Source organism: Mastomys coucha, unplaced genomic scaffold (assembly GCF_008632895.1).
Source record: "Mastomys coucha isolate ucsf_1 unplaced genomic scaffold, UCSF_Mcou_1 pScaffold22, whole genome shotgun sequence".
NCBI classification, from domain to species: Eukaryota; Metazoa; Chordata; class Mammalia; order Rodentia; family Muridae; genus Mastomys; species Mastomys coucha.
The window spans coordinates 245596621-245622000 of record NW_022196905.1 but is presented as its reverse complement, the minus strand read 5'-3'; the positions used below and the strand labels follow the sequence as shown (position 1 = coordinate 245622000).

Below are 25380 nucleotides of genomic sequence, written 5' to 3'. Positions count from 1 at the left end.
GAAACTCACTCTGTATACCAGGATGTCCTCGAGCTCAGAAATCTGCCTGCCTCTGCCTCCCAAGTGCTGGGATTAAAGGCCTGCGCCACCACTGCCCAGCATGGCTTATTCCTTATTATAACTTACAGTACACACTCTGGCCCTAATTTTACAAATGAGGAAATAAAATGCTAGTAAGTAATTCAGAGTCTTAAGCATATACTACATATAGGAGTCCAGAGCCCACCACAGCCTGTATAACCAGTGTGCATGGAAGTCACATTTACAAGAACTGTAACATGAAAATCTGGAGTGAAATTTTCAATAAAAATAGATAGTGAATCACTGTGCACACATTCCAGTCTATTTCTTAGACCACCACTCCTAAAACTTAGAAACATGGCATTAATACAGACAGGCTGCCATTCATTCTCATTTTATAAAAATGGATATTCTACAACATATTACTCTGTAACATGAAAAATTCAGCTGGACCTGGGCTCTGGTTTCCCCCTAAAGTCTTTTACATGCATAAGTACAATATACAGCCAATAGGAAACTGTTCTATTAATCTCTATGCCTGTGAAATCTCTATTAGGAGGCACAGTTCCTATACTGCCATCCTAAAAGTGGTCCTCACAGGCCTAACAAGGAGGGAGGGAGACATCCTCATTTACATCTTGCCAAGGACAGCCTCTGTCTGCCCACCCTGGAACTGTTCTAGCTTTCTGTTTTCATATAGTCCAGGCTGACAGTGAGGTCAAGATGAACTGTCATCACTGCAGAAAGAGGGGAGAAAAGAGGCAGAGGTAGAGACAAATGGGACAGGATTAGGAGAAACAGAGGCAGAGGAGAGGCAGAAAAGAAGGGAGGCAGAGGGAAGTCAGAGGCAAAGCAGAGGCAGAGGACAGGAGAGGTATGGGCCTTTGTGTTTTAGTAGGCAGGAGCTGCCTTGAAGCTGGGTTTTAGGAACAATTTGGGCATTCAGACACACTACCATAAAACATGTCCAAAGCAGTCTGAAGTTAAACACATGGCTTTTCAAAAACATGGCTGGCACCTACTTCAGAAGCTAGAACACAATTTTCTGGAGATAAAGACAAGAAACAAAGGTACCTAAAAACTAAACATAAAGCAAATAAAGGTTTGCTGATATCCCAGAAGGCTGGAGAGGTGGATCAGTGGTTAAAAACTTACACTGTCCTTGCAGAGAACCTGAGTTCAATTCCCAGCACCCACCTCAGGAGACTTATAATTACTTGTAACTCTACCTTCTGGGGATTCACACACACTTGCTTACCATTCCTTCATACAGATGGGAAGGGCCTAGTACAGGGATATGGTGGTTGTCCCCTGTTACCACAGGCACTTGCTTACCATTCCTTCATACAGATGGGAAGGGCCTAGTACAGGGATATGGTGGTTGTCTCCTGAGCACTGGGCAGGCTGAGAAAGTGGCTTCTGAAACTTCACATCTGTAGTTACTTTCATCCAAGAGGTTCATGGGAGCTGGTTCATTTCCTTCAGGCAAGTCCTCAACTCCAAGAAGGAAGTCAAGGGATGCCCCAGGCTTAACACCTCACCCTGCCATTCCTTGTACACAGTGAGATAACTAGGCAACATAAGCTACAAAAGGCTCTTAAGGTCCACACACTGTTTTCCGAGACCTGAAGTCCAAGCAGAGTGCCAGTCAGTCTGTCACAAGCAAATAACAGTCACAGCAACAGACTATGCACTGCATCTTCATGTCACACGTCTGCAATCACAACAGGTATTAATAAGAATCATCTCCATGTCACTCCCAACTGGAATTACACTCCCCTATCTTCAGTCTGTGGAAGCAAACGTCCATGTCTCCTCCCACTAGCCCCAAAGTAAAGAGACAAATGACCAAATGATCTGTTGTCACTAAAGACTTAATAGGCCTCAAAAACTTGAGAAAACGAATGTTTGTCTGACACTGTCTCAGTGAGACATGAATAGGATGAAAATTATTTACTTTGTAACAGGCCTTCCCTTCCTGAGTACACCGAAGCAGAGCCAAATGCAAATAAATTCCTGAGTGTGGATAAGACCAAGTGTCTCTTTTCTCGTGGTGTCCAAGCTGGAATGGTGACAGAGGTATCTAGTGGAGACTTAACACTTGTCAGTATCTCCGCCCTCAGAATGCTGCTGTCTTTCCCTACTCAGGTCTTAGGGTAAACACAGTCTTTTCTTTTTCCCTAGTTGACAAACTCCCTAAACTGGATTTGGGTTTTGGGGGATTTTTTCAAATAGGTCACACATAAATAAGTCACCTCAGGTTGGGTGTGGTAGCCTTGGGGGAGTGGTAGGCATACCCCTATGAGTTTGAGGCTCATCTGGTCTACATAGTGAGTTCCAGGCCTGCCAGTGCTTCATAGTGAGACCCTGCCTCAAGAAAAAAAACAACACAATGGGACTGGGGACCCAGCTAGGTGGCTAAGCTAGGTGGGACACAGACGGTCTAGGTTCAGTTCTTAGCACCCACACTGGGTGGCTCCTAAGTGCTTTAACTCTAGTTTGAGGAGCTATAACACCCTCTTCTGGTCTCCAAGAACACTTGTATGTGTGTAGTGCACATAAATGCCCTCAGACACATACATACACATAAAAACTAAATGAAATAAGTCTTTAATCCAAATGAAATCAAATATTGATAAGAAATTAATGAAAAAAGTACACTTTAAATTTTTTTCTGTACAAAGGAATATTTTTGTTTTTCACTTCTATTTTCTGAGACAGAATCTCATGTATCAGAGGCTGACTTTGAACTTGTCATATGGCCAGGATGACCTTTGCCTTCTGTTCCTCCTACCTCCTTCTACCTCTCGAGTGCTGGGATTATAGGCATGCATCCCTAAGCCAGTTTTATGAGGTGCTAAAGATGGAAGCCACAGTCTATCTCAGTCATGCTACCCAAACATTCTACCAATTGAGCTAAAACCCTAGACCCAAAGGACTATTTTAGGCATGCATGAGAACATGGAGAATAACCTTGGCTGTCCAGAATAAGCCAAAGAGGCTAAAGAAGATGGGTCAATGGAGTAAGTAGTGGACTCAAATGCATACAAGTACTGGTGGCTTCTCTTGTTCCACTATAGTATGGCACAGAAGGCAAAGTCCCAAGTGCAAAGAGGACAGGCAAGAGCATCCTGCTTTAGTACAGGTTGCTGTGTGTCATCACTCACCTGTGCCAGTGGCTAAGCCACTGCTGCTGGGGTTCTTCACAGGTTGGCGATGGCGGTTCCTAGAGCAAGGGCTTTGTTCACTGGTTGTTGTGGCTGTCCTGGCTGAACCACCTGAATGTCTGTGTGTCCTGGGGATTCAGAATATAAAGCAAATCGATATAAATTACTGTGAGAAAGAAAGATGCTTCCCCTCTCTTGCTATTTATTAGCAGCAGGACCTGTAGCCACTCCAGCTTTTCATTTAACAGGAGCTGGCTCTGAGCAGAGACCCACGGAAGCTTCCTTCTTGGTAAAAGCCCAAAAGGCAGCTTTGTGCAAACTTTTCCACTTGAAGTAAACAAATCTGGAGCAAATCACCCCCACATCTGAAATAACTGAAAAATACCCTGTGACCATCACATTATTTTTATTGGGCCTAAGTGTTAGAAATGAACAAAAATCTCTGGACAGATGTTTGATGAAATATTTCTCCCACTGGGTAAAAGGGCCCCAAAGCTTATGCAAATCAACTTTCTCTATAGCTGGAAAGATAATTAGACAGTGAGAAGCAATGCATATGGCAGCACATCATACTAGAGAGGATAACTCAACAGCTCCTGGTGAGTGAGACAATACAGAATGGGACCTAACCCACAGAGACAGAAGGATCTAGCAGAAACTTTCATGACATTTTCTCAGAGCACAAAGCAAGGAGAAAAATATATTCTCTGGCTTGTTTTATAGCTTGCCTTCATTCCACTCTGTGAAAACTTCTAACTTCTAAGTTTCTCTGCTCATTGGTTTGGCTCTTTCATTAACTGACATTCTCCGTATGCTATAGTCATTTTATTTGCAATGGCCAGATGGTTTAAATGCCACCTACTGAATGAAGACAAGTCTGTTCTTTCCAGAAAAGGAATCAAAGGTTGAGAAAACAACTTACACCACAGGGCACAGGGTGGAAGAGCCATCAGCCACAGAACAGGTAACAGTAACCCCAGAGGAAAGTCATATGCACTAAGCTATATCTCATGACCTGGACCTGCACTTAAAGACACCATTTCACTCAGCACAGCCACTCTGACAGTGGCTCTATTGCCTTCACTTACAGGCACGCACACAAACAGGAAGTTCTACAGAAGGGAACCTTGGAACAGCCCCACCTAGACCCTCCCCCATGCACTTTCAGGGCTGGAGAAGAACAATGGAATAGGTGGGCTTTTGTTGACTTTCTCTGGAGCTACTTTCCCCCAGTTAATGGGCAAGTCTCTAACAGAGTTCACTGATGAGAGGAACACCGACCAGAGTCTCCTGCTGCTGAGAGCACCTCTCCAGCAGGCTGGGATTGACAGGCCAGCAGCACAAAGGAAGCTGGCTTTGTAGGGAGTTAGAAACCATCCCACCACATACTTTCTCAATAAAAGATTCTTTTCTTGTTTTTTTCGAGATAGGATTTCTCTGTGTGGCACTGGCAGTCCTGGAACTTGCTCTGTAGAACAGCTAGCCTCGAACTCAAGAGATCCACCTGCCTCTGCCTCCTGAGTGCTGGGATTAAAGGCCTTCAGCCTACCACCAACACCACCCCGACTCAACCCCCTGGCTTTCAGTAACAGATTCTTGTGACAAGATGGACATAAAGCAAACTACTAATGGTGATTATTTTGGAGCTGTGAATAGGGGTGCTTTGGTTTCGGTTTTGGTGTTCTTAGATTTTTCTAGTTGCTTTCTTGGAGCTTGTATACTTCTAATAAGAAAAAGAACCCATAAAAGTTTTTGTGGCCTCTTTTTTTTTTTTTTTTTTTTTTTTGAGAGAAAGAACAGTTGTCCTTGGGGTAATAAGTGTGTGTGTGTGTGTGTGTGTGTGACACATCTGTACAGCTAGCCCTCAGGAAGCTGAGTCAGGAGGATTGCTGAGGGTTTGAGAACAGCCAGGGTTACATAGCAAGTACCAGACCAAGAGCTACAAGGTGAAATTTTATCTTTAAAAATTAAAAAAAAAAAAGAGCTGGTAATGGTAAACACACGTTTAAGCCCAGCACTGAGAAGGCAGCAGATTTCTATGATCTACAAAGGGAGCTCCAGGCAATCCAAGGCTATGTGGCAAAACCTTGTCTCAAAACAAATACAGTGAAAGTGAGTGAGAACAGAGAGACAGAGACAGAAAGACAGACAGACTTCGAGACCCAGCAAACTGAATCCACACTCCATAAAGCTAGTGTAAGCCACTGGAAGTTGAGAGAGGACACAACTTGGCCACAGAGGTAAGGGCTCAATTTCAGACTTCCTTCCTGTCCTGTCTTAGTTCTCCCTGCACTGATTTCACAAATCAAAAACTATCAACCATACCTCAAAGAATTTCAAAGCCCCCACTGGTGGGAAGAAATGTTAGTATTAAGCACTTCGCAAAAACAGAAAGAGTGTACACCAGTTCTGGAGGGAAAGGCATGTGCAGCAACTACCCAGTGTGGCTCAGCGTATGCATGTGTTGAGGGCAGAGAACTTGAGAGATAAAGGTGGTAATGAAGGTTTATTCCAGCCAAGACACAGACAACAAAAGACCTTCCTGGTTCGTAACCCACAGTCCCTCAGGGAGCAGAAGCAGCAAGGACACTCTCAAGACACACAGGCGTTGACAAACCCAATTACTTCTGGAGCCAAGGTTCCATGTCATTTCTGTAGAGCAGCTGGATATGGATAACAGGAAAGCTCATGGCTTTCCTGGCTCCTCCCTCCCTCTCTTCCACGAAAGGGCACATGGTCAGAGTTGACAAAGAATACTTTCAGACTGTTTAACCACTAATGATAGCAGCTTACCCTGAATGACAGGCTGGAGAAGGGCCGGGATTAGCCCATAAATCAGGGGCAGCTGGGACCACTCAGCATGAATCGCTGCCTCCCAACTGAGCCGACTGCCACAATCACTCGAACCCCACCACACCACACTCCCTCTCCCCTCCTTTTCTCTCTCTCTCCCTTCTTCCCTCTATCCCCTCCCTCTTTCTCTCCCTCTCTTCTCTCCCTCCATCCCCCTACCTCTTCTTGCCCTTGTAATACCTTAAAACAAGATCATCACAGGGAAGACAAAGCCTTACCCAATTGAGGAAAATCTCTTCAGCAGTTTCTTCTCCTGGGTTGTTCACTCAACCCTTAAAAGATGGGATTGTGTTGTGATTACAAACTGGCTCACTCACTAAAACCACACACCACAGGCCAAAATAGCGCTAGGACAAAATCGAGGCAACGGGAAGGAGATGAGCTGGCCTCTGCCACAGACATCCTGGCTTCAGCTCTGCCAATGACTTCAACCTTGGCTCCATCCCTCTCCACACTGTAGGGGCAAGAAGTCTCTATGAAGCCACCCTCCCTTCCACACAAACACACACACACACCAGGCAATGAGGAGACAACTTAACCACCATGCCAGTCAGGCCAAACTCCACAATTTGTTTCAAGCTGCCCAGTTACAGAAACTTAGCTCTGTTTCTGTCAAATCCTTCTTCAAAAGTTGGTAATATCCTGACCTCAGTTCCTCCCTCAAGAACTGAAGCCACCGAGCGATGCCAATCAAGGTCAGAGCCTGGGATTCTCTCCACCCTCCTCAAAGTGGTTCTGAAGCAGCGATTTCAGGCAACCACTCTTGACTCTCCTCTCAGTCCTGAAACTTTGTCTGTATCCTGATGACCACAGCTTTAGATGTTTTGAGACATCTTGTCTCATCCTTCTTATGAATCACTGAATTGTTACTCAACTATTCAGTGATTCACAAGAATCTGCCAGTCCCTGACCCCAAGGATCCACAGTGAAATACACTGATCTGCAGACTTGCTCCAACACACGTGTGTTGCAGGATATTTGACCACACTGTGTACCCCGAAATTGTGTTATTTACTGGAAAAACCTGTTTCTAGTTGTGTGGCCCAGCCCTTAGCACACACCTTTAATCCCTTTGGCTGGAATATAGATACACCCTTAGTACACACCTTTAATCCCAAAACAATGAAGGTAAAGTTAGTTTGTAGAAGGAATCCTCCATGTTTGAAAGTGATGTCTAATTGAAAGGCAGAGAAAGAGACAAATCAGAGAAAGATTTAACAGAATAGGATCTGCCCAACTCTCGAGAAGAGAGAGAGGCAACACAGGAGAGAACAGTGCAGAGGGAGAAAGCTTTACCAGGACAGTGGTATAGGGACAGGCTGCAGAGAGAGAGCAAGCTAGACACAGATGAAGACAGAACAAGCCAGAAGACTAAAACAGATTGCCAAAGTTAGTATGAGGCCAAGCAGCAATTCAGTCAGAAGCTGAGAGAAGCCAAATTGAATCAGTCTGTGTGGAGAGAAGTTTGAGCCAGCCAGCTTTCAGCAAGAGCTAGAAAGGGTGAGCTTATTCAACAGTAAGTCTCAGAGGCTAAAAATATTCTAAATCCAATAAGATTGATTGTCTAGAGACTAGAAGCTTCCAGAACTAGGCCTATATCAGCAGACAGCAGCAGTAAGCCTAGAGATGACAATTACATCAAGTGAATAAAAGATACTTGTATACACTTATGTGTCCATAATGCTGCTGTGACAAACTGTTCTTTCAAAGATGCTGTGAAGAATGAGGGGCCCTGAGCAGTAGTACCTCAGTGACTGTGAGCACTGGCTGTTCTTCCAGAGACCCAGGTTCAGTTCCTAGCACCTGACTAAGTCTGCTCATTGATGTATCTAACGCCAGCTCCCAGGAGCCCTGAGGCTTCTGCCCCTCACCAGCATCTGCACTCATTGTACACACACTCCTGTGTAAATACACACACCTACACATAACTAAAAAAACAAAGAAAAGACAGTCAATGGACTGCAAATACAGAACTACAAAAGGATTTTTCTCTAGAACATATAACACCTCAAATTTAACAATAAGTTAACTGAGTATTTTAAAAGTAAAGGTGTGAACAGATTCTTCATCAAAGACCTGCAGACAGTAAAGAAGCACAAAGGTTTCACCAGTGCCCATAGCTCTTGGTGCGAGTCAAACAACAATAGAGTATTTTGTTTTCTTGTTGTGGTTTGTGGTTTTATTTTGAGACACAGTCTCACTATGTAGGCCAGGCTGGCCTCACACACAAAGATCCAGCTTCCTCTGCCTTCCAAGTGCTGGGATTAAAGGTGTGCCATCCTACTTCATAGCTTAAAAATAATAGTGGTGGCCAGGCGGTGATGGCTAGGCAGTGGTGGTGCATGCCTTCAATCCCAGCACTTGGGAGGCAGAGACAGACAGATTTCTGAGTTCAAGGCCAGCCTGGTCTACAGAGTGAGTTCCAGGACAGCCAGGGCTACACAGAGAAACCCTGTCTCAAAAAAACCAAAAAATAGTGATGATAGTCTGTGTATCTCAGTCAGTAACTGAGGAAAAGAAGAGTTTTAAAGGACAGGTAACTAGCAGAGGGAGAATACCACATGTATACAGAAGAAACTCTGATGGTACTGTGACTTCAGACAAGCCTAAGACCCTCTAAGTAACTCTGTTGGTGAATGTGGAGATCCCTTAAAGCTGAGCGCTGGCTGAATTCCAGGTGCCAAGCACTCTGCTCTAGCTCAGTAACAGACCTAGAACATGAAGTTCTCTGACCTTAGATCTGCCCATTATGCAGAAGCTAACAGCTGATGACTTTCCTTCAACAAAAGAAGCAGACATTAAAACAGCCTAATACCTGTATCCCATCTGTGTGATCAGAATCAATCACACTTGCCTGGGCACTAGAGTGCAGAGGGCACCTGCCCACCATACTGTCCTCTCCACAGACTCTTAGCTGATCACTGTCTATTAATAGCAGCATGGGAAAAAAAGTTAAATGGAGCTGGGCCAGTTTCCAGTAAGAGAATCAGCAAGAAATGGGCATTTAAAATAGAAGTAGAGAAGAGACAAAAAAAGGGGGGGGGGAGAAGTGGGGGCAAGTGGTGACAGGAAAAGAAGCAGCTCTACCATTCCAAGAGGCATCTGTAGGCAAGCCTACTCTACCATCTCCTTCTCAGAGCTCCTCAATCAAACATTGATGTAAAAAAAGAAAGAAAGAAATGGAGATGGACGGGTAGGTGAATCAAGGAAGGCACAATTAGAGCTAAAACAAGACCATCTGAGTCATCCCAGAGTAATTTATGGCCCCATTCTACACCCTGCCTCCAAGCTGGCAGCCTCAGAAATGAGAAGGAAGAAAGATATGACCCTGCTGCCAAGTCTGTACTAATTACAGCAAGACAAACGACAGGCTTTTGCTCCGCCTGGGGGAGACTGCTGCTCTACTGACCAAGGTCTCCCTAAGAGAATTAATTGTCCCTCATCTACTCTAACTTCAGGTGGCATGTTGGGCTTCCATGATCAGAAAACCCCACTCTGCCCAACTCACAAGGCAGCTCAAGTTCAGAATCGAGGAAATGAGTCAGCACAACATTGGAAGACGTAAGAAAGGCCCCGGACAGAGGCAGTAACATGTGAGCCTGTCAGAACTAGCACTAAGGAGCATGGGACACTCACACAGGAATCTGTCCTGTGAGCCATAACCTCCACTACCACACAAGAGGAGTCTGCAGGAGACTGGTCTGTAGAAAGTGGGAACACCAAGCTGTCTGTCCAGCCTCTCTTCCTACTGGAACTGGGTGTCTTAACCTGGCCTCCCACAGCCTCCCTGGCTGACAGTTCTAATCTTGAAGGAACTGACTACTGACCAGGCCCTAGTATACCAAAGGGTCCTCTGTATCCAAGGGGTTCTACCTGTAAAGATTCAATCAACTGGGGATCAAAAAGAACTGGGGGAGCACACATATTGAATGAAGACAGACTTTATTTTCTTCTATTATTCCTTAAACTATTTGCATGGTCTTTAAAGGGTTTATATAGAGTGACTTAATATATATAGGAAGATTTTGATAAGTTACATGGTTACACCACTTTATCTGTGGGACTTGAGTGTCCATGAATTTTAGTCTACAGAGGATCAGGAAATCAGTCCCCGAAGCTAGTGAGAGACAACTGTACTGGGGACACAGGGAGTTATTTCTAACTGTTCTAATGTGACAAGTCACAGAGGCAGACATGCAGCAGGAGGGAAGGAAGAAAGAAAAGGACATTCCCAGCTGCTGATGTGCCCTCCTATCCAAAAAAGGCAGGTCTCTGCTCATCAGCTCACTTTGCCTTAGACTCTCAACCCACCTGGGCCCAAAGCCAAATCCTAGGTCTGAGTGTGTGTGCTTCATATAGTGCAAATCCACTTTCAGCTGCATGTTGCTGCATCATTCCCAGGATGGTACTTTTACTTTCAAGTTAATATTATGTTTTGCTTCTGTTAGTTTAACATCTGTCTTCAATAAGGTCCATGAAAGAGGAACTATGTCTGGTTTTGTGACTCTCCATACCCAGCACCTAATTTGACTTCATTGGAGGCAGTTAAAAAACAGTGGTCTGATGAATGAGAAAAGCAAGATTGGTACAGAACCATGCTCAAGCCTGTAATCTGTATACTTGTAGATGCTGGTCAGTAGTCACTACCACCACCCCCAACTCGTCAAATACTGAAATCTACCCACAATGCACATATTGTTACTAGGAAGATCACTGTGCCCAGGAGTCAGACTAGTAAAATTCTAATGAGACAGACACACATACAGAGACAGAGACAGGGATAGCCTCTCTGCCAAAGGTTAGAATTCCTCACTGCTAATTTTAGGAATTGTCCTCCACAAAGGCTGACCCTAAACAGTATGTGAAATTATCGAGCATCATAACTTACTTCATTAGACTCATACAGTTTCCACGTCAGCTCCTAGCCCTGGTTTCAGTTTGCAGGTTATTCTTGAACTATAATTTTCTTTACTAAAGGTTTACTTATTTTATGTATATGGGTGCTCTGTTTTCATGCACACCAGAAGAAGGAATTTGATTACATTACAGATAGTGAACTCAGGTCCTCTGGAAGAGCAGCCAGTGCTCTTAACCACTGAACCATCTCTCCAGTCCCCTCTAACATAATTTTCAAGCAAAGCCTAGCACATGATCAAAGGCAAGAACTAAGTGACTCAACTACAGTAGGCACAATTTCTTTTTTTGTTTTTTGTTTTGTTTTGTTTTGCTTTGTTTTTTTGAGACAAAGTTTCTCTGTGTAGCCCTGGCTGTCCTGGAACTCACTCTGTAGACCAGGCTGGCCTCAAACTCAAATCCGCCTGCCTCTGCCTCCCAAGTGCTGGGATCAAAGGCATGCACCACCACTGTCTGGCAGTAGGCACAATTTCTAAAATGATCTCTCCTCTTCTACCCTCCTCCCTCTTTTCCCCTCCCCTCTTTTTTCCTCTCTTCCTTTCTTCCCTTCTCTCCCTTCTTCCCTTCCTCTTCCCTCCCCTCCTCCTTCTTTTCCCCTCACCTCCCCTCTCTTCCTTTCCTCCCTTCCTCCCCTCCCCTCTCCTTCTCCTCTTTTCCTCTCCTCCCCTCCTCTCTTCCTTCTCCTTTCCCCTCCAATATACCTTACCTTGATGCCTAAAACCAGTGAGTGTGGCATTATCCACTGTGAGCAGACTACACCAGAAACATAGACACGTTTACATCCTTCCACAATGTCAGCTATGTCGGTTCTGCCAGCTGTATTTCACCAAGCATTTCTTAATTTCACTTGATATTGTAGCCATTCACACCCACAGGCTATTTATTTTATTATAATCTTAATTATAAATATTAACTCTCCAATCACACATTACATTTTCAGTTTTCTCTTTCACTATCCCTCTCTCCTCTGTCTCTTTTTGTCCTTTCTCTTTCTTTCTGCCTGTCTGTGTGTTTCTGTCTGTCTCTGTGTGTGTGTGTGTGTGTGTGTGTGTTACACAATGGTTAAGAAAGGCTTTATGACAGGGGCTGGTGAGATGGCTCAATGGGTAAGAGCACCAACTGCTCTTCCAAAGGTCTTGAGTTCAAATCCCAGCAACCACATAATGGCTCACAACCACTCGTAATGAGATCTGACACCCTCTTCTGGTGCATCTGAGCTACAGTGTGCTTATTTATAATAATAAATAAGTTTTTGGGCCTGAGCGAGTGGAGAGAGTGGAGCCTACTGGAGCAGAGTGAGCAGAGGTCCTAAAAGTCAATTCCTAACAACCAGATGAAGGCTCACAACTATCTGTACAGCTAGTGTGTACTCACAAACATAAAATAAATAAATCTTAAAAAAAATAAATCAAAATCATAAATCATAAAATAAATAAAAAATAAAAGCCACAAAGAACATAGTCTTTGTTTAAAAAAAAAGAAAAGAAAAGAAAAGCTTCATGAGACTTTCAGAAAGACTGTCCTTAGGCAGACAGATGATAAGGTACAATGGAAAGTCTCTGTAAGAGCTAGATAAGTTTCATGAACCCCAGTTCAGGTCTCAGAGGACCCACACACAAGTTGAGTAGCAGGCAGTCTGAGAGTTGGTCTGAAGTGGGTTGTAGCAGAGGCAGAAGACAGAGCAATTGATGTAGGGATAGGGGCAGAGACCTTGTCATTTCCTGAAGAGGCTCATAGTGGGTGCTTAGGTGACAGATCAGAATGCCTACAGCCTGTCATTCTTAGAGTGTTCCTTTAAATGGTTCAGGCAAGGAAACTGCATTCTACACTGGACAAGTGTGCTTGCTAAGTTCACAAATCTAATTTGTCCAACATAACTTTATTTTGTTTTGTTTTGAGACAGTATCGAGTAGTCCAGGCTTGCTTCTCATTCCCTATGTGGCTAAGATTGGCCTTAAACTAAGAACCTCCCAAGTGTTAGGATTATGAGCTGGTTAGGGTTAATTACTATTCCTATGATAAAATGTATGACCAAAAACAAGTTGGGAAGGAAAAGGTTTATTTGGCTCATACTTCCACATCACAGTTCATCCTCAAAAAGAGTCAGCACAGGGACTCAAGCAGGGCAGGAACCTGGAAGCAGGAGCTGCAGAAGCCATAGAAAAGTGCTATTTACTGGCTTACTACCCAAGGCTTGCTCAGTCTGCTGTCTTAGAGAACCCAGGACCACCAGCCCAAGGACTGCATCACCCACAATGGGCTGGGCCCTCCCCCATCAACACTATCTAAGAACATGTCCTACAACTGAATCTTAGGGAAGCACGTTCTGAATTGAGGTTTCATTCTCTCTGATGACACTAGCTTGTGTCAATTGATATAAAACTAGCCAGTATAGATTATAAGGGGGTCCATATCTCTGGTAACTTTGACACTCACAGTGCTAATACTCTGTGTAGTATCAGCCTTTGCTTCACAGATACTAGTTGTTTCTTATGCAAATACTAAATAAAGCCATTCCACCTTAGTTTTTTTGACTCAAAAAATAGAGCAAACTGTTCTTTTATAAAATGAAGAAACACAATGCCCCATCTCTAAGAGAGGTGCTTTCTCCAGAATGTGATAGAAGAGAAAAATTAGAGACTCAGTGCTCCAGAGAGCTGACGGATCATTCCTGGCCTAAGGACAAAAAGAGCCAAGTGGGAAGATACAAAGGTACCAATTCTCAAACACACAACTGTATAGTGACATCAGTACAGACAGAGCCCCATCTCACCAGAGTTCCCAGGGACCTCTTCTATTAAAGCCATCTCTTTGGAATCTCCTGCCCATCACCAAGGGACAACAGTGCAGGGACTGGCTCCTTTGTGAGATGCTTTCAAGGCCCAATAAGCATTCGAGAATTTGGACAACTCATGACTTGACTGTTCTTCAAAGGTTAGAAATATTCTTTTCTGAGCCGGGCAGTGGTGGTGCATGCCTTTAATCCCAGCACTTGGGAGGCGGAGGCAGAGGCAGAGGCAGAGGCAGGCGGATTTCTGAGTTCGAGGACAGCCTGGTCTACAGAGTAAGTTCCAGGACAGCCAGGGCTACACGGAGAAACCCTGTCTCAAAAAACCAAAAAAAAGAAAAAAGAAAAAAAAAAAAGAAAAGAAATATTCTTTTCTGGTAGATTCAGAGTACTGCCTTTATATACACTTTCCTGAAACAACACTTGGTTACCTGGCAACTCATCAGTGAGGCTAGGGTCACCCTTCTAAAAGCTGCAAGGATCTGAAAAGAAGAGTCTATGAAAATGTTCAATATGGAAAATATCAAGCATGGGGAGAAAGGTACAAGATGAAACAAGAGAAACAGGCTAAGCTGTGAGATCCCCACACTTGTGAAAGGGAAAAGACCAGGGAGTTTAAAAAACAAAAAGTCCCCTCCACCCATGCTCCTCTCTCTCACACCTCAGAGTGAGGGTGCAAAGGAATGTAAACCAGTAGGCAGGACCCACCCTCAAGTGCTGGCAAATGAAGCACAGAAACACAAGGCTCTTTCAGCTCAGCAAACACTGAGTGAGCTGTGGCTACGTGCAGCAAGGCACTACCCCGGGCTCCACCTGGGACACAAGGAGGAATGGGTGCTCACAGCCCGCCCATGCCCATGCCCTCGGCACTCAGCCTGGAGTCTCAGTCCACTCTCTGCATTCCTTCTCCTGCAAGAAAACCAGCAAACGAAGAAAAAAAAATCCTCTGGCTCTCTAGTCCATCATCCTCTCCATGTAAAGAAAAGTATTATGATTTAATTGAAAGCCCAATGGCCTTGCTCAATCCCTGGGACTCATATTGATGGAAGAAGAAAACTGACTTCTGCAAACTGTCTGACCTCCACATGTGCACACACACACACACATGGAAAGTCCTTTTCACTTTAAAGGAGAAACAAAAATAAGTATTTGTACCATATCCTACTTTGGGTCTTCATTAATTTCTTTTCCTTTTTTCTTTGAAGGTGAACAAAAATAGTTCACCTTCAAAGGCCATTTGTAAGGATACCACATAGATTGAATGCATAGATCCAATGCACAAAAATGCTAGCAGTCATCAAAAACTCAAACAGAAAGTGTGCCCACAGGGAGTGCATGGGTACTCTGTGCCTCTCCACACAGCCAGACTCAGAACATGACATCCAGTCATCAAGTGAGTCAGAAACACCCTCAACTCACCAAGATGTTTGTTTGTTTGTTTGTTTGTTTTGGAGGCTTCTTTTGAGAAAGTTCTCTTTTTTTATTTGAAATGGGTTCTCACTATGAAAGACAGACTGGACTGGCTTGAAGGTCACTATCCTGTTTGGACCCCCTTAGGATCACACTCCTGCATCTATCTTAGACTAAATGTTCAGGAAAATCAGATAGGACAGACAGACTTTATGAAGCATAATGATGGAAATGAGTTCAAACAAACCAAGAATCTCATGAAACGTAAACAGGCCACTGACTGTACAAAACTACAAATGCTCATGGATGAATTTCTTTTGCTTAAAAATCAGGTAAATGCTTTCATAAGAAATAGCACCTAGAGTATGAAGACCCTTGGAAAGTTGACCTTAACTGGATGGGGTATAAATGCCACAACAGGGTCAGTGAGACAGTTCTAGAGGTGAAGGTGGCTGATCAGTTTGACCACTAGGGCCTATATGGTAGAACAAGAAACTAAGCAAACACACACACTAAATAAATAAATAAATAAATAAATAAATAAATAAATAAATGTAAAAAAACAAAACAAAACAATCACTTTTTTTAAATAAAGAAAAGAATGCCAAGTAGACCAATGAGAAGTTGGAGGTAGACAGCTTCACTAATATTAAACTAAAAGATCTCTTTTACAATTTTTAAAGTTAGAGGCTGATGAAAGGGCTCGGCAGTTAAGAGCATTGGAGAGCTTACTTCAGTTTCCAGCACCCACATCAAGTATCACATACCACCTTCAAACCCAATTTCAGGGGTTTCAAGGTATCTGCACACTGTGGTACACATAAAACTTACAGGTACACATACGCTGTAAACAAAAACGTAGAGTTTATTTACAGGACAATGTATCTTTTCTACAGTGAGTTGGGTGAGTAGTAACTCCTGCGACCTGACTGCCACCGTAATCTAGACATGGAGCATCACATCTGGGACTGGAGTCACTGACAGTTGTGAGCCTGCTGCTCAAGCTAAATAACTTTAAAGAGAAAGAAGTGGCTGTGGATGCACCTCAGTGGTAGACAGCTTCCCAGCATGCAAGAGGGCTTGGGCTTCATCCCCAGCACCCACACCCCACCCACCAACCCCCATACACACACATTCTCGCTCACTCTCCCCACCCCATCCCTTCAATGTTCAATTCCTAGCCCTAAGCCTCCTAAAATCTTTGCTCAGAGGTCACCTTTCCATGAGGCCTCTTTTGAATGGCCTATTTTGATACTTTGTTCCACTTTTATGGAATACATGTGTAATTCTTTGCATAAATCAAACTTTTGAGGAGAGGCAATTAAGACAAGGTCTTGCTAGGTGCTCAAGCTGGCCTTACCCTCCTGAGCACTGGATTAAGGCATATGCCACCACTCATTTAAAATAACAAAGTTGAATGAAATTAGAAGAAGAAAGAGGAATACTCTGAGACTTTCCTGAAAGGACTAGGTCATAGTATTAACCCTGCAGGCAGCATGAGAGGCTCTGGGTAGCTGTGATGGGGACAGAATGCTGGAGGCAGATTCCAGAGGGAGGTGAACTAATGAGGAAATAGAAAGATGGGAGACCGGCTGGAGAGATGGCTCAGCGGTTAAGAGTACTGACTGCTCTTCCAGAGGTCCTGAGTTCAATTCCCAGCAATCACATGGTGGCTCACAACCATCTGTAATGGGATTCGATGCCCTCTTCTGATGTATCTGAAGACAGCTGCAGTTTACTCATATAAAATAAATAAATAAACCTTTAAAACAAAAAAAAGGAAGATGGGAGACACAAAGAATGTTGAAACCAGTGTCGTCATTAAATTTCTAATAAGGTATATAACTTCATGAAACCATAAAGCAATATAAAATTTAGGTTTTAGTTCTGTGGCTATCTTTATCTATTGCAAAATAAGGGGGAAAGCCTCAAATAAAGAATTGTTTTAGCATTTGAAAGGAGTCACCTCTTTTATGCTATTAAGTTGGCATCACAAAAACAGTCACTAAGCCAAACCCCAATTACCACCTCCATGAACTGTGGTACTTTACAGGGACTATGCAGCTCCAAAGAACCCCGAAGGAAAAGTCTGACCTTATCACACCAAGCCGCAGCCACGAACAAGCACTCCAGCTTGCACGGCTGCTTGTCTTCCCACCCATGTCTGCTCAGAGCATCAGCAGTAAGCTCTGCTAGCATCTTTCCACACATACCAAGCTGCCCACATTTTGACTAAGGAGCCATTCCTCCAAGACCCACATTCTTCTCACTGGCTTCTCTCTAGACCCTTCCCTTTTAGCCACAAATTTCTTGGGCTGACAAGTCCTAGTGTATCAGTCCTGCATTCTAAATTGTGGCCACATTTATCTTGGCCTTGTTGCCCATGCCAAGAATTCATTGCCCGTGTCTCTGAAGTGAGAATGGTGTTTCCCTCACCCAAGCCTGCCTAGCACCAAAGCCAACACTGCAGGGGATGTGACAACACACACCCTTTCTCTAAGGTTCCTTTCTCTGTAGACAACACCACAATTTGTGAATCTGAGATCCCCTCTATTCCTCATCTTCCAGTCTCCGCCATGACGACATCTAGGTAGTTTGAAGTATTTTTTCGATCTCATCTCTATTCTACCACTGCTCAAGGCTAGTCCTCGCTGATTTTTTTCATGATAAGGTTTCTCTGTGTAGACCAAGCTGGCCTGGAACTCAGAGATCTGCATGCCTCTGCCTCCCAGGTGCTGGGATTAAAGGCATGTGCCACGACCAATACGTATCCTCATTGATTATTTAAACAAACAAAGGCAATATAGATTCTAGAACAGGAAGCCAGCAGTTGAAATGGTGATGTCCAAACGGTCTGCACTAGGTTTATTATTTGGTCAGGATGGCTGTTTTCATATGGAGACTTGCTTTGGTTCAGACAGTAGAGACTTAAACGTATTAAGAGTCAGCCAGGTGGTGGCACATGCCTTTAATTCCCAAACTTGTGAGGCAGAAGGCAGGCAAGCAGAGCTTAGAGCCAGCCTGGTCTACAGAGTGAATTTCAAGACAGCCAGAGCTACACAGTGAGACCCTACCTTAGGGGAAAAAAAGTGTAAATTTCTTCAAGGACCAGAAGTCCTATCAGTTGGTTTCTGACTTTAGTCTTAAATGCACTGTGCCAGCCATGTCCATGTAGCTCCCCGCCCCCAGGGACTGGAAGACTCCCAGCCTCCCTTTCAGGAAAGTTCTGTGTATATAGGCTCCACTGCTGAGAAGCCAATGCTAACTGAAGGTTTTTCATAGTTAGCAAAACTTAGGGTCAACTAAATGTGCTTCAGTAAGTGAATAGATAAATCACACATGCTGGATGCAAACACTGGAATACTATTCAGTATTCAATGGAAATCAACTGTACTCTTAGTCAATGAAACTAGTGTGAAAGCAGCCCCACAGTGCACAGAATTCCAGGAAAGGAAAAAATATAAAGAAATTAAAAGACCAGTGCCAGAGCCAGGGAGAGCAAAGAGGGCTGACTAAAAGAAACCCAAGGCAAAAGTTACCCTACATGAGGCTCTAATGGTGGACACACACCACCAAGCCAGAGCCCTAGCATAAACAATGGCCTTTGAGTGAGGACAGTGTGTCACTAGCCTACCCTCAAACACAGGCTGATCATGGGCTGCAGAGGTGCATGAGAAATCCTATGTCCCTGCTTGATTCTGCTGTGAACCTAAAATGGCTCTTACAAAAACAAAGCAGGTGACAGCAGGGGCTTTTGGATTAGGGCTGCTACAGCACTCATCCCCCATGGGATATGACCTGCACTCCTGTCCCTCAATAAGCCGAGCTTTCTTGTTTCTCCTATCTTTGTTCATGCAGAGCACTCTGCTTACAGGGATGCCCCTGATCTCCACTTCACTAGATCAGCAAACTCTTTCAAAGAATCTTTAAATGCTCCACTCTTGGCTATGTACACCCCAGCACATCAAGAATGCTGGTGTGTATACACTAGCACTTGGGTTTGTACACACTATGCGTATGCTGGTGTATAAACACTTGGGTGTGTACACACTAGCACTTGTGGTTATTGCCCAGTGTCTTGCTACAGAGTCCTTGGTATTAGGTATTGTGCCTTTCCATCTTTTTGTCGCCATGACTACTGTGAACCTGGCTTTCCTTACTCTTAGTTCTACTCAGCTTTCTGAGCCATACCACCTCTCCCTTGGCTCCTATTCTACAGAGGACATGTCAAATAGCTAGCTATAAAGTAAACAGATATGAATAAGTAAATGTACAATGTCACTTTTATTAAGAGATAATCATGGATTGCTGGGCAGGCAGTGGTGGTGCACGCCTTTAATCCCAGCACTTGGGAGGCAGAGGCAAGCAGATTTCTGAGTTCAAGGCCAACCTGGTCTACAGAGTGAGTTCCAGGACAGCCAGGGCTATATAGAGAAAACCTGTCTCAAAAAAAGAAAAAAAGAAAGATAATCAGTGCATCAATGTTCATATTTAGATGGTACTAATCTTCATAATTACTTCTGAAAATGCCTCAAATGCTTGTCCATGATCTTGACAGCTCAGAAGACAGCCTGGGAGCAGGGACTGTGTCTGTCACCACTGAATGATGAAATGTATTTACTTGGATTCCTTTTTTCTTTCGAGTGTCACTAATAAGAATGAGACTATAGCCAGATTTTAAGGGAAAGCATAAAGTTGCTAAACTCTATTTTATTTCAGGCTGACAGGGTAACTTCTCCAAGTCAGCTTTGGTCAGCTCCATGGAAGGAGTGGCAGTAGCCAGCAGAGACTGAAAGAATGGCTCGGGTCCCAGAGTCCCTCTCTCCCTGTCAGCTTTGCTCCCCCATTCTCCCTTGACCCTCCCAGGGCTTCCCAGCAGACTCACACCCGTCTGAGTTTATTTGTCTTTCCTTTCTGGGATCCGCTGTCTACAGACACAGCTCATGAGCTATTCAGAGCTCACCAGAGACTCTAGGCTGTATGGGCTTCCCAGAATACAGCTCTTTCCAATCTTGGGGGAGGGGAGTTACTAATGCCAAGTCTTCAAGGGAGCTAATAAATCTAAGAGGTTTTCGTCATAGCAGGACAAAAAAGAAGGGTCACAGATGGAGACAGAAAACCATTACCAGGATGTCCTAAAACGGTCATAGTAAGAAAGTCACTGGAAGAACATGTTCAAATGCAGATTTAAACTAACGTTATCAGGAGGGCCCTGAGGAAATTCAAGGCCTTAGGATCTTCATCTCTCATACATGCACAACACCTATGAAGTGTTGAGAGTACAGCTTAATGCTAGAGTGCTTGCCTGACATGGTCAAGGCTCTAGTTCAGCTCCCAGCATCAGAAAACATTCACACCCACTACATTCAAAATAAACTGATATAGATATGACAAAGGAAGATAAACTGAACCCACATATCCAGCTTCTTAACCAAGATCCCTTGCAGAGACCTTCTAATGAAAAGCTTCACCAGGCCTGGTAACACAAGCCTGCAAACTCAACTATTTGGGAGGCTGAGGCAGGAGGGTCACAAGTTCAAGGCCAGCCCGGGCTACAATAGTAAACTGAAGGCTAACCTAGACAACTTAGGTAGCTGGGGTACATATAGACCAATATATTGCACAGCACCAGCCTAGAGTACGTAAAACATTTAATTCCACCCCTAACACTATGGGGGAAAACCAACAACTTTATGAAACTAAAAGGAAATAAAGACATGCTTCTTTTTTGCTGACTCATTTCCTTATCTATGGAACCTTCCCAGAGGTTCCCGCTGGAGCCAGCATTCACATTGGAGGACCCACAGGTTGGGCTAGGAAGGAAAAGGCCCCACACAGACAGTACTACTGGCTGGGTTCCCTCCCACCACTCAACTCACAACAGAGAGGAAGAAAAAAAAGAGAGGATCACAGGTGATCCAGAAACAGCACACCACGAAGGAACCCAGACACCCTTGGCTTTCCTATTGCAGCCTGGAGTTTCTTAACCATTTCTAATCTCTAAGAGAACCTAAGGAAGGCTGCCAGCACTGGTATCTGTCACCCCTTCTACTCAGCCCCTCTTCCCTCTGCACATACTCCACTGCATCTCCTTAGCGCCTATCAGTGGCACTGTCCTGAACATTTGGACAAAGGAAAAACTCCTAATCCACACAGCTCAATCTGCCCCTGCCTTGCTGGTTTCTTCTCCTGCACATATCTGCCTGCTCCATGAGGCTCTCTCACATCACTAAGATGAACTCACTATAAAGAGAGGGGACCCTGCATGATGGTGCACAGTACCATGGACATGGGAGTCTTTCCCAACCTGAGCTGACAAGTATCCAAAGCCAGCCTTGTTCCAGCAATAGAAACAAAACATGAATGAACTCACATGCTCTCTCCAGGCCTTCACCATATACCAACTCCTCCAAGGGCATAGAGTGCTGCATATATGTACAATGTATGCCAACGGGTATAAGCCTGGGGGCAACTCATACTTGTTTCTTCCCTAATCAAATATGAAATGGTTTGTGACCAGTCCTCTCAGGCCACCAAGATTAAGGATGTTACCTGGAGGGGACAGGCTTTCACCTGGACCCTAAGTCCCACTCTTGACCTCTCAGGTTGTAAGACCGCAGAGTGTCCTAAGAGATCAGCATGGAGCATCCCCTAGAACCACTCTACCCAATTACACATGTAAACCAGGCAGAAAAGACGTAAGGAGCTATTATAGAGCCTGTGAGCATCTGGAGTCTTCTCAAGAACCCAGCACCCCTGCTGTGCAGCATGTGATGATCTGCAGGGCCTTAGACATACTTCTTTTGTCACCTTTCATTATTATCCCAAAATCAACCATTCTTCTGATTTTAAGATTATTTGTTCCCATCTATTTTGTTTTATTTGTTTTGTTTTTATTGAAATGTAGTTCCCTGTATTTTTCAGGCTAGTCTCACACGTATGGCTCTAGTGATCCTCCTGCCTCAGCCTTCCAATTAGCAGGGACTACAAGCACATGTCATAGAATCCTGCTTTTCTCAACCAATTTTTTTATACTTTTATCTATAAAAGTATCAATTAAATGGCATTTGTCAGGCTTGGTGAGATAGCTCAGCAAATTAAGGCCCTAATTATCAAGCCTAGGAACCTGAGCTGGATCTTCAGAACCAATACCTTGGGACTCCAGAAAATTATCCTATGACCTCCACATGAGAAATGGGCATAACACAACATAAACTATATAGATAAACAAAAAAATGTACTTTTTACTAAAAAGATATTGTTAATCCAGATGTGGTGAACACATGTGTACAATTTCAGCAGTTGGGAGGTAAAAGGATCAGGAATTCAAGGCCAGCCTGTGATCTATGAGTTCCCATCCCAAAAGAAAGAAAAAGCAGAGATAATAAAATCTAATAAAATGCCTTTTCTCTTATTTAAGGTGTAATATATATATTCATGTGTGCAGGTGCACATGCGCAGGTGCATATGTATGACGGCTAGAGAATAACTTGCAATGTCTTCTCCAGGAATGTTTTCTGCCCCCTTTAAAACACAGTCTTCCACTGATGCTCATCAACTGGGCTAGGCTAGCTGGACAGCACACTCAGAGACCTCTTGCTGCAGCTCACCCTCCACTGCCACCACCATCACTGAGATCACAAGTAATACCAAGCCTAGGATTTTTATGAGGGTGCTGAGTTTGAACTGGGGTCCTCATGTTTATAAGGCTCATGCTTGATTGAGTCATTCTTTGAGCCTCAAATTAAGTGGTATCAGTATCTTTGACCCAAAGTTGCCAAGTCCAGCTAAGAAAACCAGGAAAGTAGTTATGAAGCACTAAAGCAGAGAAAGCATTTTTGAAAGGAGAAATGAATGCTGAGGACCCTGCTTGAGCTAGTTACCACTGAAGAGACTCTGTCCCTCAGTTCTGGACTACTCTTTAGTTGATACGGTACTTGCCAGGCATATTATAGGTCCTGATCCTGCAAGATCTAACTAACTATTACATCCTACAAGTCATCTAATATAGCAAGTCACAGAAAATTTGTCTGGTCTTCAGTGTGAGGCGATCCTTTTGTACACACTCAAGAGAAATGAGACCAGGGAGACAGACCTCAGCTTCTAGTGAAGCTGGGGTATCAAAGGGCAAATGCCCAAACATCCACTTGCTCGTGCAGTCAGTAAGTTCTGGTCACCTTAAAGCCATAAACAAACCAATTCAGAAGCTGAATTCTGCTCTCAAGGGGATCTGTCAGATGCTGTGGGTACTGGTTAGAACACAACAACTCTATTTCCCAAAAGCATTATTCTGTACCTTCTAGGACTTGAGTGGGAAGATTTCTAACAACAATTTGCCCACTATAAGAAGATAATTTTTATAACTATATTCATATGATTCTCTTCCTGAAAATGTCTGTGGATTTTGTACATTGCAATAAACACTAAACACATCATCTTCTTCCTCCCCTCTCTTCTTTCTCTGCCTCCCCCCCAACCCCATCTCTCAAATACATTTAAAATTATTCTCTTGCCTAGGAATTCAGTTGCCATGGAAATGAGTTTAGCGCACTAATACAGGTTATAAGGAGGAATAATCAACAGAATTACATCATCCACAATAGGTATAACAAGTATGAATGAGCTCAGACCCTCAGCATAGAAAATTTTAACCAACATGCCAAAGGAAACCATCAGCCACCCCCCCACAAAAGAAATGTAGTCAGAAAATTCTACATCCAAAGAAGCATGTATTCCAGGCATCATGACCACCATAACCCCTGACAGATAAGACAAGACGTCATGGGTCTATTCAACAGGTCTCTCTTACCCACAAGGCCAACCCACCAGCCCCCAGGCACTGTCAGTGTACTGCTGGCTCTCCTAAGAATTCAAGTGCTGTGCTCCCTCAAGAATGTCTTAGCAGACTGGGGCAGTCAAAGGGAATTTCCAAGTTTGTGAATGTATGGTTCCTTGCCACTAACTAGCTAGTGTATTTTCCATAACTTCAGGGCCATCTCACCAACAAGGGCTACTTACCGGGATCTGCCACCAAAGCAGCTTGTACTAGGGGCCTGGTGCCGGGTCTCTGGAGCAATAGCAGTCCCACTGGATTCTCTTGAAGGTGGCTGCGATCCTGGAGAATGGATCAATCACAAGAAAGAATAGGAATGCTGAAACACTTAACCCTTGTTTAGAGCTACCCACCAGGCAAAGAATTCCCTCTGTATTTTAGGAGTTATCCACCATGACGGGACAGGGACATCTTGGCAGCTGTAGCCACAGGTACAAAGAGTAGGGATTATCATCTGAGATCACACAGTTGGAACTCAAACTTGGAAACAGTGCCTCTTTTCCAAGACATCGAAGAACATCCCAGATGCTAACACACAGCCCTGCCTTATCTATCAGATGAACTCTAGCCTCTCAAAAGTGGGGCCAAGTGATTGCATAGAATGAGAACATTTTCACAATGCAAACAAAGCTTGTAAAGCTAAAGTAGATCATGTCACTCTTTACTCAAAAGGCCCTCCAAACAGCTAGGTGAGGCTAAGGTGAGATATCATAGTAAGGCAGCTTGGGAAACAAGTGAGTTCCAGGCCAGCCTGAGCTATATGATAAGATCTTATCTCAAGAAAAAATTATGTGGGGCTGGAGAAATGGCTCAGTGGTTAAGAGCACTGACTGCTCTTCTGAAGGTCCTGAGTTCAAATCCCAGCAACCACATGATAGCTCACAACCATCCGTAATGAGATCTGACACCCTCTTCTGGTGTGTCTGAAGACAGCTACAGTGTACTTACATATAATAATAAATAAATCTTAAAAAAAAAAAGAAAAAAGAAAAAAGTATGCATATATGGGACTGAAGAGATGGTTCAGCAGTGTAAAGCAATTGCTTCTTACTGAGGACAAGAGTTCTGATCCCAGCACCCACATTAAGTGGCTCACAACCCTCTGTAATTCTAGCTCCAGAGTCCTTCCTTCTGGACTCTGGAAACACCCACATATATGTGGCATATACACATATACACCACAAAGATTAAAACAAATCTTTAAAAATTGTGTATATATGTATAACATTAAGGTAGAAGTGAAAGTCTGAAAACCAAGAGAACTAACTAGAAAAAATAAGGAGAAGGTGAAGGATCACAGGTGGAGCATGCACACAGTACATCAGACATGCTTATATGACAGCCTGTGTAACCAGTGCTGTGAACACGCATACACACACACACACACACACACA

At 43.8% G+C, this 25380-nt stretch overlaps 1 protein-coding gene across 1 annotated transcript in view; it reads right to left on the bottom strand.

Annotated features, from left to right (window-relative positions):
- Wwp2 (WW domain containing E3 ubiquitin protein ligase 2) overlaps positions 1-25380 on the bottom strand; it is a 125362-nt gene that overhangs the window by 47114 nt on the left and 52868 nt on the right. Inside the window, exons 6-7 of the mRNA XM_031341345.1 lie at positions 24172-24268; positions 3189-3316 (exon numbers count right to left, since the gene is read on the bottom strand). Coding sequence (XP_031197205.1) covers positions 3189-3316; positions 24172-24268 — 225 coding nt within the window. The remainder of the gene's footprint in view (positions 1-3188; positions 3317-24171; positions 24269-25380) is intronic.